Below are 14,079 nucleotides of genomic sequence, written 5' to 3'. Positions count from 1 at the left end.
ATATGGTAGTAGTGGCTTTGCACAGAGGAGACAGATAGTCAGTTCTGTCAGCAGGAAAAGTCCAGTGTTTTGTAACTCTTCACAGATGTGCTTCTCTGAACTACAGTCTACTCTCTTCACTGGCACAGAGCAACTAGCCCAGAGCAACTAGCCCAGAGCAACTAGCCCATAGCAACTAGCCCAGAGCATCTAGCCCAGAGCAACTAGCCCAGAGCAACTAGCCAAACTATTACTGGACAAGATGTGTATTAGCATTAATGAAATGTGACCCAATATACTACCCAATATACTAAAGGTTATAATTCATATACTAAAGATTATAGGTCATATACTAAAGGTTATAGGTCATATACTAAAGATTATAGGTCATATACTAAAGGTTATAGTTCATATACTAAAGATTATAGTTCATATACTAAAGGTTATAGAAGGTTATAGTTCATATACTAAAGATTATAATTCATATACTAAAGGTTATAATTCATATACTAAAGGTTATAATTCATAAACTAAAGGTTATAGTTCGTATACTAAAGGTTATAATTCATATACTAAAGGTTATAGTTCATATACTAGAGGTTATAATTCATATACTAAAGGTTATAGTTCATATACTAAAGATTATAGTTCATATACTAAAGGTTATAGAAGGTTATAGTTCATATACTAAAGGTTATAGTTCATATACTAAAGGTTATAGTTCATATACTAAAGGTTATAATTCATATACTAAAGGTTATAGTTCATATACTAAAGGTTATAGTTCATATACTAAAGGTTATAATTCATATACTAAAGGTTATAGTTCATATACTAAAGGTGATAGTTCATATACTAAAGGTTATAGTTCATATACTAAAGGTTATAATTCATATACTAAAGATTATAGTTCATATACTAAAGGTTATAGTTCATATACTAAAGGTTATAGAAGGTTATAGTTCATATACTAAAGGTTATAGTTCATATACTAAAGGTTATAGAAGGTTATAGTTCATATACTAAAGGTTATAGTTCATATACTAAAGGTTATAGTTAATATACTAAAGGTTATAATTCATATACTAAAGGTTATAGTTCATATACTAAAGGTTATAGTTCATATACTAAAGGTTATAATTCATATACTAAAGGTTATAGTTCATATACTAAAGGCTATAGTTCATATACTAAAGGTTATAATTCATATACTAAAGGTTATAATTCATATACTAAAGATTATAGTTCATATACTAAAGGTTATAGTTCATATACTAAAGATTATAGTTCATATACTAAAGGTTATAGAAGGTTATAGTTCATATACTAAAGATTATAATTCATATACTAAAGGTTATAATTCATATACTAAAGGCTATAATTCATATACTAAAGGTTACATTTCATATAATAAAGGTTATAGTTCATATACTAAAGGTTATAGTTCATATCTGGGGCGGCAGGTAGCCTAGTGGTTAGGTTGTTGGACTAGTAATTGAAAGGTTGCAAGATCGAATCCCCGAGCTGACAAGGTAAAAATCTTACACAGGGTTTCACTCACACATGCAGGGTTATCTCTCCAATTGCTTGGACAATAAGCCTTTGCTTAGTTAGCTTTTTCCTTGAGTCATTGACATGGAAAAGTACCACAGCTGTGTGTGACTGTAAACTGATCCTTTCTCTCTCTCTTTCTCTTCTTTCTCTTCTTTTAGAGAAACTCTACAACTCAAATGGACGAGAGCTGAGGAGAGCCCTGTTTTCCCTCAAGCAGATCTTTCAGGTAATGTTCCCCTCCCTTTTGTCTTAGCAGCAGCCTGAGAATGTCAGATTCATTAATACTGCAGTCTACTAATGGCTCTTGTTTATCATTAACTATCACACACACACACGTGTTTGCACATATGCACGAGTGTGTTGGACACACACACACACACACGAATGCTTTGTACAGCAAGTGCTCATACAAACATACTTAACACAAACACACACGCTGTACAGTAATATTTTCCCTAGTTATCTGAACAGGGCTGTGCAGTGAGAGTAGACTGCCTCCGTGGCAGCTATGCTATGCTGTACTCTGCTGTGCTCAGGTCCATGCTTGGCCAGAGCCCTGCTTCACACACTGGGGCTGGCTGGCCTGGCAGGGAATCACTGTGGAGGCTAGAGGGGGAGTGTTAAACATCACTTCAGGAGACCGTTGGAAGGAAAAGTGAGCTACAGATGTTGACAGAGAAATGCAGGAATAGATCAGGACGTCTCACTATGGCTGTGCACACTTGGAATGACTAGGTCAGGTTTGGAGGAAGTGCATGTTACCACACACACACACACACACACAAGCAATTGCACTCGAGTAACCTCTCCCCTAAAGAGCTTGTATCAATATAGTGCATCCATGTGTTTGGATGAAGAAACCCTGTTAAAATGTTGTCTGCTGCAGGTCTATACCTAAATGTTATCAGAAGGTACAGTGTCTCCAGCTCTGTGCTCACAGACTGTATAATATTTCAGTTCCAGCCCAGCTGTGTGTGTCTGGAACTTTCTCTCTCTGTGTGAGTACACACTTGTATACACAGTGGTTTTGCCAAATGACTGGGCTCTCCATCATTGATGCATGTAGAAGCTGCCCTGGAAACACTCTGGTGTGTATTCCTATGAGGGAGGAGAGCTCTAAGACTGACCACCCAACAGTACACACACACACACACACACACACACACACACACACACACACACACACACACACACACACACACACACACACACAATGCTGATGAAAACCTCCCTCCTGTACCTAAATGACTGAGCCGTCGACAGGTGTGAAAGCCACAGGCGGTTTTGTCGTCTAGGAGAAGATCATAAAGTGCAGGATTTGGCAAGCGGACATGAGGCTCTGCAAATGAAATACTACTGTAACATGCTTAAATATAGGAGACAATCTCAGCAGAAATATACAAATATGACAGGGTCATTCACTATGTATTTCAGGGTTATGATAATACTGTGTTTTTCATTATATTCCATGTCCCAGTATCGAAGCACTGCTACAGTGGTCTTAGTTGTCCTCTTCAATATTGGAAGACATTTGTCTAGTATTAAGTCAAAACGTCTTGGATAAACAGTCCACTAAAACATGCCTTTTCATGTAGCTCTCCCAAGGCCTTTTGATATTACAAAACTGGACAGGCTGCCAATGAAACATTGTGTGGTGACATCAAAGTGAAAGAAATAGCACTGAGCTCAGATCAGTTGGTTCAGTATAAAGAAATAGCACTGAGCTCAGATCAGTTGGTTCAGTATAAAGAAATAGCACTGAGCTCAGATCAGATGGTTCAGTATAAAGAAATAGCACTGAGCTCAGATCAGATGGTTCAGTATAAAGAAATAAAACTGAGCTCAGATCAGATGGTTCAGTATAAAGAAATAGCACTGAGCTCAGATCAGATGGTTCAGTATAAAGAAATAGCACTGAGCTCAGATCAGATGGTTCAGTATAAAGAAATAGCACTGAGCTCAGATCAGATGGTTCAGTATAAAGAAATAGCACTGAGCTCAGATCAGTTGGTTCAGTATAAAGAAATAGCACTGAGCTCAGATCAGTTGGTTCAGTATAAAGAAATAGCACTGAGCTCAGATCAGATGGTTCAGTATAAAGAAATAGCACTGAGCTCAGATCAGATGGTTCAGTATAAAGAAATAGCACTGAGCTCAGATCAGATGGTTCAGTATAAAGAAATAGCACTGAGCTCAGATCAGTTGGTTCAGTATAAAGAAATAGCACTGAGCTCAGATCAGATGGTTCAGTATAAAGAAATAGCACTGAGCTCAGATCAGTTGGTTCAGTATAAAGAAATAGCACTGAGCTCAGATCAGATGGTTCAGTATAAAGAAATAAAACTGAGCTCAGATCAGTTGGTTCAGTATAAAGAAATAGCACTGAGCTCAGATCAGTTGGTTCAGTATAAAGAAATAGCACTGAGCTCAGATCAGTTGGTTCAGTATAAAGAAATAGCACTGAGCTCAGATCAGTTGGTTCAGTATAAAGAAATAGCACTGAGCTCAGATCAGATGGTTCAGTATAAAGAAATAAAACTGAGCTCAGATCAGATGGTTCAGTATAAAGAAATAGCACTGAGCTCAGATCAGTTGGTTCAGTATAAAGAAATAGCACTGAGCTCAGATCAGATGGTTCAGTATAAAGAAATAGCACTGAGCTCAGATCAGATGGTTCAGTATAAAGAAATAGCACTGAGCTCAGATCAGATGGTTCAGTATAAAGAAATAGCACTGAGCTCAGATCAGATGGTTCAGAATAAAGAAATAGCACTGAGCTCAGATCAGTTGGTTCAGTATAAAGTGCTCTCCCAGTGGGTGTTTGGCTACATGCTAACTCTACAGTCTCCGTCCCAAATAGCACCCTGTTCCCTTGATAGTGCACTACTTTTGACCAGGGCCACATAGGACTCTAGTCAAAAGTAGTGCACTACATAGGGAATAGGGTGCCATTTTGGACTGAAGAAAGCTGGTAGCCTGTTGTTCAGAAATACATTCATCTAATTGGATCAATTAGATTAGAGCTAATGGTGTTATAGTAGGGTTATAGCCCCAGAGTTGAAGGTTATTCAACAGGGCCCCATGCCTCTTGTGTGTAGTAAGGCACTCCTGATCTAGTAATTAAAGGGCTTCTCCATCCACAGTTCCCTAGACACATTGTCTACATTGAATTTCACTCCTGAGGAGTATTTTCCTTCCCAGTATCCACTGGGCCTAATACACAAGGTCAAAACGAATTCCTTTCTATTGTAATATTCTGTTCAGAAGGTATTTTGATGTCTGGGGGGGTGCACGTGTAGGTTTGTCCTAACACTAACCAACTCGTCATCAAGCTTGGATTATTTCAATCAGCTGTGTAGTGCTAGGAGGAAAAACTAAATGTGCTCTCAGGAGGTGGGGGGGGGGGGGGCAAGACAGAGTTTGGGAAACACTTCCCTATACTGGATTTATGTATTTTTTTATTTAACCTTTATTTAACGAGGCAAGTGAGTTAAGAACAAATTCTTATTTATAATGACGGCCTACCACGGCCTAACCCGGACAACGCTGGGTCAATTGTGCACCACCCTATGGGACTCCCAATTATAGCCAGTTGTGATACAGCCTGGAATCAAACCAGGGTGTCTATAGTGACACCTCTAGCACTGAGATGCAGTGCCTTAGACCACTGTGCCACTCGGGAGCCCAAGGCTACTATTTCACAGCTAAGACTCAACAACCCTGATGTAATGAATTTGTTTGGTGTGAACCCAGAGTTTCCCCATCACTTTAGCCAGGATCTAAGATGGAAGGGGCTGTGGTCTGGGTCAGTAATACTGTCACGACTTCCGCCGAAGTCGGTTCCTCTCCTTGTTCGGGCGGCGCTCGGCGGCGCTGGTCTTCTAGCCATCGCCGATCCACTTTTCATTTTCCTTTTGTTTTGTCTTGTCTTCCCACACACCTGGTCTCATTTCCCTCAATACATGTTGTGTATTTAACCCTCTGTTCCCCCCATGTCTTTGTGCGGAATTGTTTATTGTAAGTGCATGTGCACGTTTTCTCTGGTGCGCGACGGGTTTTGTATCCATTTGTTTGTTGTTCTGGTTTCCGGTGGTTTTAATGAATAAAACTGCTCCATTGATTACCCAGTTTAGCTCTCCTGCTCCTGACTTCCCTGCCGCCAGTTACGCACTCCCTGACAAATACCAAATCAGCAATACGAAGAGTGCTCACTCACTCACTCACTCACTCAGTCACTCACTCAGTCACCCTCGGAGTGGTTCATTTGTGCCTAACCATTCATTAAACGAGGACAGCAATGCTCTTAGCACCTCTGTCACTAATTGGATGAGCTCTTTCTGTTAGCCGACAACAGGCACTTAGCAACCGATGTTTAAGGCAGCTACAAAATACAGGGTTGCCATGAGAACAGGAAATGAGGTGCTTGGAGCATGATGGGTAATTTGTCCCTGGTGAAAGTAACGCACAACATACTTAGTCTTACTTGCTGTCATGGAAATATGTGTTGTCAAGGATACCATAAATCTCTTTAATGAAATGTAATGCTTGTATTTCCATACAGTGTGTAGTAAATGAATGTTACTGCAAACAATAATAAATAATGCCCATACTTGGCAAAGTTTAAAGGTCATTATTATACTGTAGATAAAAACATGAAACCTACAAGGGCTCTTAAATGTCTTTCAAGGTCTTTATAGATTTGTGGTGTCAAAAAAACACTCTCATATAACTTCCTAATCCTTGTCCCATTATGCTAAATCATACACAGGCTTTGTCCCAAATGCTGCCCTATTCCCTATATAGTGCACTTCTATTGCGTTAAAATAGGGAATAGGGTGCTATTTAGGACTCATCCATAGAATCACTGCTACTCATAGCACAGGACCAATCTCTAGTCGTCTGTGTTCATGTGTTAGCTGTGTGTCTCAGTGACAGAGGGACTGTGACCACGTCCCCAATGGCACCCTATTCCCTATATAGTGGACAAATTTTGACCAGGGCTCATAGGGTGCCATGTATGATGTGTCAGAGTCAGGCGTAAACTGCTCGTCTCTCTGTTCCTCAGGATGACAAGGACCTGGTCCATGAGTTTGTGGTGTCTGAAGGACTGACATGTCTAATCAAAGTTGGAGCTGAAGCAGACCAGAACTACCAGAATTACATCCTCAGGGGTATGTACACACACACACAACCACACACACAGCTCTATCTCCTCTCCCGGTCCCCCACCCCTCTCTCTACGGCGGCCTGGGAGAAAATTTGAGTTAAGTGCCTTGCTCAAAGATGGTATCAATCAGAGATGGTATCAATCAGAGATGGTATCAATCAGATGGTATCAATCAGGATGGTATCAATCAGGATGGTATCAATCAGGGACGATATCAATCAATCAACATATTGACACTTTGGGTTAGGCCAGTCTCCATAAACTTACCCAGGACCACCACATGTGTCTACATTCTCCATTTAAATGAATGGTTTGGCTTGGTGGTGTCACTCACACACACACACACACACACACACACACACACAACACCACACACCACACACACCACACACACACACACACACACACTAGACCAATAAGGCATCTGGTTATTAATGTATCTGTCCTTTGTCCGTGGAGGTCAAAGGTTGACCATGTTAAAGTGTGTGTGTGTGTGTGTGTGTGCGTGTGCGTGTGCGTGTGTGTGTGTGTGCATTGAGGTCTAGCTGTGTTTAGAGGTTAGGTAGTGATGATAGGGGGACTGGGAGTGGTCAACACACCCACCTACAAGGTCACAGCTATTATTTAACAGGGGGATCCCGTTTGCTCACGGGGGCAGGTCACACATGCTTAAGCGCCCAATAAAAGTCCTGGCAGGATGTTGCAGTTCATAAAACTAATTTCCCTCTCTCTCTTTCTCTCTCTTTCTCTCTCTGTCTCTCTCACACTCATTCTCCTTTTTTAGCCTCTCTCTCTCTGTCTCTCTCTGTCTCTCTCTCACTCATTCTACTTTTTCAGCCTCTCTCTCTCTGTCTCTCTCTCTGTCTCTCTATCTCTGTCTCTCTCTCTGTCTCTCTCTGTCTCTCTCTCACACATTCTACTTTTTCAGCCTCTCTCTCTCTGTCTCTCTCTCTGTCTCTCTCTCTGTCTCTCTCTCTGGTCTTCCTCTCTGTCTCTCTCTCTCTCTCTCTCTCTCTCTCTCTCTCTCTCTCTCTCTCTCTCTCTCTCTCTCTCTGTCGCTTCTCTCTCTCTCTCTCTCTCTACATCTCTCTCTCTCTGTCTCTCTCTCTCTGTCTCTCTCTCTCTTTCTCTCCTCTCTCTGTCTCATCTCTCTCTGTCTCTCTGTCTCTCTCTCTCTCTCTCTGTCTCTCTCTCTGTCTCTCTCTCTGTCTCTCTCTCTCTCTGTCTCTCTCTGTCTCGCTCTCTGTCTCTCTCTCTCTGTCTCTCTCTCTCTCGCTCTCCTTCTTCAGTCTCTTTGGAATTAAATAAGTTTTGTTGCTTTATTGAGGATTAAGTCAGGGAGACTTTATTAATGACTTTGGGCCGTGATACAGGCTTGGAACTTAAACGATGTCTGAAGAAGACTGATGCTTCAATACATTTTGGGTTGCTTTATTGAGGATTAAGTCAGGGAGACTTTATTAATGACTTTGGGCCGTGATACAGGCTTGGAACTTAAACGATGTCTGAAGAAGACTGATGCTTCAATACATTTTGGGTTACACAGCCCAGACACCTCTTTGACTTTGCTATTCATTTATTACATTTAGCTTAAACAAGAGCCATATCTCATCTCATTGTGAAACAACACCGTAAAAAACCTTCATTAGCTGGTATGGTTCACATGCTATGCCTAAATCACATCATGGTCTCCACATGTTCATTCAATTAAGTTGAACATTATCCAAAATGTTTCCTCTGTGTCCGGGACTTGTTACTTCCTGACCTGTTTGAATCAGAATAAATCAAAGGGGTCAGAGAGGATGACTGTGACACAACACTGATATAACCCTTCTGGGCTGGCTGTCAATGTGGCCTACAACCCCTCACTGACCTCATTGTATGGTTAGGGATTTGACTTTGACCCCAGCATCTCCCTTTTTAACTTGGTCTCTGAGTCAGATAGATAAATCACACGTTGTTGCCTCTCAATGTACAAACAAGCCACAGAGAGAAGGGGATAAGGACAGAGAGAGGGGGGATTAGAGAGAGAGGTGCTGAGAAAGAGAGAGGGGGAGAGAGAGGGAGAGAAAGGAAGAGAGAGAGGGGTGAGAAAGAGTGAGACAGCAAGGAAAGAGAGAGGGAGAAAGAGGGAGAGAAAGGAAGAGAGAGGGGAGAGAGAGAGATATGCAAGGAAAGAGAGAAGGGAAGAGAGAGAGAGGGGGAGAAAGAGGGAGAGAAAGGAAGAGAGAGGGGTGAGAAAGAGAGGGGTGAGAGAGGAGGTTCTTCTCCTTTCTCCACCACTCTGTTGAGAACTTCTAATAGAATGTGAGTTGAGTCCAGGAGGTTCTCCTCCTTTCTCCACCACTCTGTTGAGGACTTCTAATAGAATGTGACTGGAGTCCAGGAGGTTCTCCTCCTTTCTCCACCACTCTGTTGAGGACTTCTAATAGAATGTGAGTGGAGTCCAGGAGGTTCTTCTCCTTTCTCCACCACTCTGTTGAGGACTTCTAATAGAATGTGAGTGGAGTCCAGGAGGTTCTTCTCCTTTCTCCACCACTCTGTTGAGGACTTCTAATAGAATGTGACTGGAGTCCAGGAAGTTCTTCTCCTTTCTCCACCACTCTGTTGAGGACTTCTAATAGAATGTGACTGGAGTCCAGGAAGTTCTTCTCCTTTCTCCACCACTCTGTTGAGGACTTCTAATAGAATGTGGGTGGAGTCTCCTTTCTCCAGGGTTCTGTTTATTTCTTCATCTATTTATCCCTTCATCTGTAGCTGCCCCGCCCTGTCTCTTCTTTTCCCACGTCTTCCCTTGTTACCATGACAACCATGTACTATTGCTTCCCCGATCCCAAAAGCCCCTTTCAACTCCTGACCTTTAACCTGCTTCAACTCCTGACCTATTTTCTAAATAGGTCTAAATGTAGGGTGTAGATCTCTCTCTCTCTCTCTCTCACTCACTCACTCACTCACTCACTCACTCACTCACTCACTCACTCACACACACACACACACACACAGGTCAGAGCTGGTGTGTTTAGATATGCCTGCTTTACCGCTGATCACCTCTAAACTCTGAGAAAACCTCTGTCCCAAGGATATCCTGGTGGGGCGTAAATAAGATCCCACACGCACGCAAGCGCACACACAGGGTCAACAACGCACTCAGCCAAGCACAACAGCATGACGAGTCCAGGCCAAATCAAAATTATTATTTTGGTATTAAAGGGATCCTTCCCCAGAGTCAGATGAACTTGTGGATACCATTTGTATGTCCTGTGTGGAATTTGAAGGAAGTTGCTAACTAGCGTTAGCGCAATGAGCAATGGTATCCACGAGTTAATCTGACTCTGGGGAAGTGGATAAGGGTTTCATTGCCAAAATCTCTACGTTTCCCTTTAAGCATTGCTTATACTTACCCCGTGGGCTTTGTCATAAACACTCTTCACGTTTAGAGTTTCTATGCTTCAACTAAAGGTCAGAGTAGCTAAACTAGAAAGCTGTCTGGATGGAGTGTGTTAAAACCTGCATACAGATGTAGGATCTTAATTTGATCACCCTGTTGCAGGAGAAGTTTAAAAAGGCTTCTGAAGTTTGTAATTTCCAATTAGAATTTCCAGACTTGATTTTCCGTTCCGAAAAATGCATCATCCCCTACAACAATGTCCATGAATTATAATCCACATAATAATTGACATGTCCTGTTGCTGCAGGATGATCTTTTACCAACGGAGCTACAGAGCTGAGTGAGCGGAGTGATTGTTGATGAGAAAGGCAGCAGCCAAACAGTCACACATGTAGCTACACCACTACACCCACATCACATTAACAACATGTAGTTACACCACTACACCCACATCACATTAACAACATGTAGTTACACCACTACACCACTACACCCACATCAAATTAACAACATGTAGTTACACCACTACACCACTACACCCACATCACATTAACAACATGTAGTTACACCACTACACCCACATCACATTAACAACATGTAGTTACACCACTACACCCACATCACATTAACAACATGTAGTTACACCACTACACCCACATCACATTAACAACATGTAGTTACACCACTACACCCACATCACATTAACAACATGTAGTTACACCACTACACCCACATCACATTAACAACATGTAGTTACACCACTACACCCACATCACATTAACAACATGTAGTTACACCACTACACCACTTCACCCACATCACATTAACAACATGTAGTTACACCACTACACCACTACACCCACATCACATTAACAACATGTAGTTACACCACTACACCCACATGACATTAACAACATGTAGTTACACCACTACACCCACATCACATTAACAACATGTAGTTACACCACTACACCCACATCACATTAACAACATGTAGTTACACCACTACACCCACATCACATTAACAACATGTAGTTACACCACTACACCCACATCACATTAACAACATGTAGTTACACCACTACACCCACATCACATTAACAACATGTAGTTACACCATTACACCCACATCACATTAACAACATGTAGTTACACCACTACACCACTACACCCACATCACATTAACAACATGTAGTTACACCATTGCACCCACATCACATTAACAACATGTAGTTACACCACTACACCACTACACCCACATCACATTAACAACATGTAGTTACACCACTACACCCACATCACATTAACAACATGTAGTTACACCATTACACCCACATCACATTAACAACATGTAGTTACACCACTACACCACTACACCCACATCACATTAACAACATGTAGTTACACCATTACACCCACATAACATTAACAACATGTAGTTACACCACTACACCCACATCACATTAACAACATGTAGTTACACCACTACACCCACATCACATTAACAACATGTAGTTACACCACTACACCCACATCACATTAACAAATTGTAGTTACACCACTACACCCACATCACATTAACAACATGTAGTTACACCACTACACCCACATCACATTAACAACATGTAGTTACACCATTACACCCACATCACATTAACAACATGTAGTTACACCATTACACCCACATTACATTAACAACATGTAGTTACACCAATACACCACTACACCCACATCACATTAACAACATGTAGTTACACCACTACACCCACATCACATTAACAACATGTAGTTACACCACTACACCCACATCACATTAACAACATGTAGTTACACCACTACACCCACATCACATTAACAACATGTAGTTACACCACTACACCCACATCACATTAACAACATGTAGTTACACCACTACACCCACATCACATTAACAACATGTAGTTACACCAATACACCCACATCACATTAACAACATGTAGTTACACCACTACACCCACATCACATTAACAACATGCAGTTACACCACTACACCCACATCACATTAACAACATGTAGTTACACCACTACACCCACATCACATTAACAACATGTTGTTACACCACTACACCCACATCACATTAACAACATGTAGTTACACCACTACACCCAAATCACATTAACAACATGTAGTTACACCACTACACCCACATCACATTAACAACATGTAGTTACACCACTACACCACTACACCCACATCATATTAACAACATGTAGTTACACCACTACACCCACATCACATTAACAACATGTAGTTACATCACTACACCACTACACCCACATCACATTAACAACATGTAGTTACACCACTACACCCACATCATATTAACACTACACCAACATCATATTAACACATGTAGTTACACCACTACACCCACATCACATTAACAACATGTAGTTACACCACTACACCACTACACCCACATCACTATTAACAACCGTAGTTACACCACTACACCCACATCACATTAACAAACATGTAGTTACACCATTACACCCACATCACATTAACAACATGTAGTTACACCATTACACCCACATTACATTAACAACATGTAGTTCACCCACTACACCACTACACCCACATCACATTAAACAACATGTAGTTACACCACTACACCCACATCACATTAACAACATGTAGTTACACCACTACACCCCACATCACATTAACAACATGTAGTTACACACCTACACCCACATCACATTAACAACATGTAGTTACACCACTACACCCACATCACATTAACAACATGTAGTTACACCACTACACCCACATCACATTAACAACATGTAGTTACACCACTACACCCACATCACATTAACAACATGTAGTTACACCACTACACCCAAATCACATTAACAACATGTAGTTACACCACTACACCCACATCACATTAACAACATGTAGTTACACCACTACACCACTACACCCACATCATATTAACAACATGTAGTTACACCACTACACCCACATCACATTAACAACATGTAGTTACATCACTACACCACTACACCCACATCACATTAACAACATGTAGTTACACCACTACACCCACATCATATTAACACTACACCAACATCATATTAACAACATGTAGTTACACCACTACACCCACATCACATTAACAACATGTAGTTACACCACTACACCACTACACCCACATCACATTAACAACATGTTGTTACACCACTACACCCACATCACATTAACAACATGTAGTTACACCACTACACCCACATCACATTAACAACATGTAGTTACATCACTACACCACTACACCCACATCACATTAACAACATGTAGTTACACCACTACACCCACATCATATTAACAACATGTAGTTACACCACTACACCCACATCTCATTAACAACATGTAGTTACACCACTACACCCACATCACATTAACAACATGTAGTTACACCATTACACCACTACACCCACATCACATTAACAACATGTAGTTACACCACTACACCCACATCACATTAACAACATGTAGTTACACCACTACACCACTACACCCACATCCCATTATCAACATGTAGTTACACCACTACACCCACATCACATTAATAACATGCAGTTACACCACTACACCCACATCACATTAACAACATGTTGTTACACCACTACACCCACATCACATTAACAACATGTAGTTACATCACTACACCACTACACCCACATCACATTAACAACATGTAGTTACACCACTACACCCACATCATATTAACAACATGTAGTTACACCACTACACCCACATCACATTAACAACATGTAGTTACACCACTACACCCACATCACATTAACAACATGTAGTTACACCATTACACCACTACACCCACATCACATTAACAACAGGTAGTTACACCACTACACCCACATCACATTAACAACATGTAGTTACACCACTACACCACTACACCCACAACACATTATCAACATGTAG

General features: G+C 41.1%; 1 protein-coding gene across 5 annotated transcripts in view; it reads left to right on the top strand.

Moving 5' to 3' along the window:
- LOC115186165 (FH1/FH2 domain-containing protein 3) overlaps positions 1–14,079 on the top strand; it is a 235,378-nt gene that overhangs the window by 159,339 nt on the left and 61,960 nt on the right. For all 5 annotated transcript variants that reach the window (XM_029745885.1, XM_029745888.1, XM_029745887.1 and 2 more), the window contains exons 4-5: positions 1,692–1,759; positions 6,599–6,704. In XM_029745885.1, the coding sequence (XP_029601745.1) occupies positions 1,692–1,759; positions 6,599–6,704 (174 nt within the window). The remainder of the gene's footprint in view (positions 1–1,691; positions 1,760–6,598; positions 6,705–14,079) is intronic.

Source organism: Salmo trutta, chromosome 3 (assembly GCF_901001165.1).
Source record: "Salmo trutta chromosome 3, fSalTru1.1, whole genome shotgun sequence".
Classification (NCBI taxonomy): Eukaryota; Metazoa; Chordata; class Actinopteri; order Salmoniformes; family Salmonidae; genus Salmo; species Salmo trutta.
Note: the sequence above shows the minus strand (reverse complement) of the source record. Positions and strands in the feature narration are given on the sequence as shown.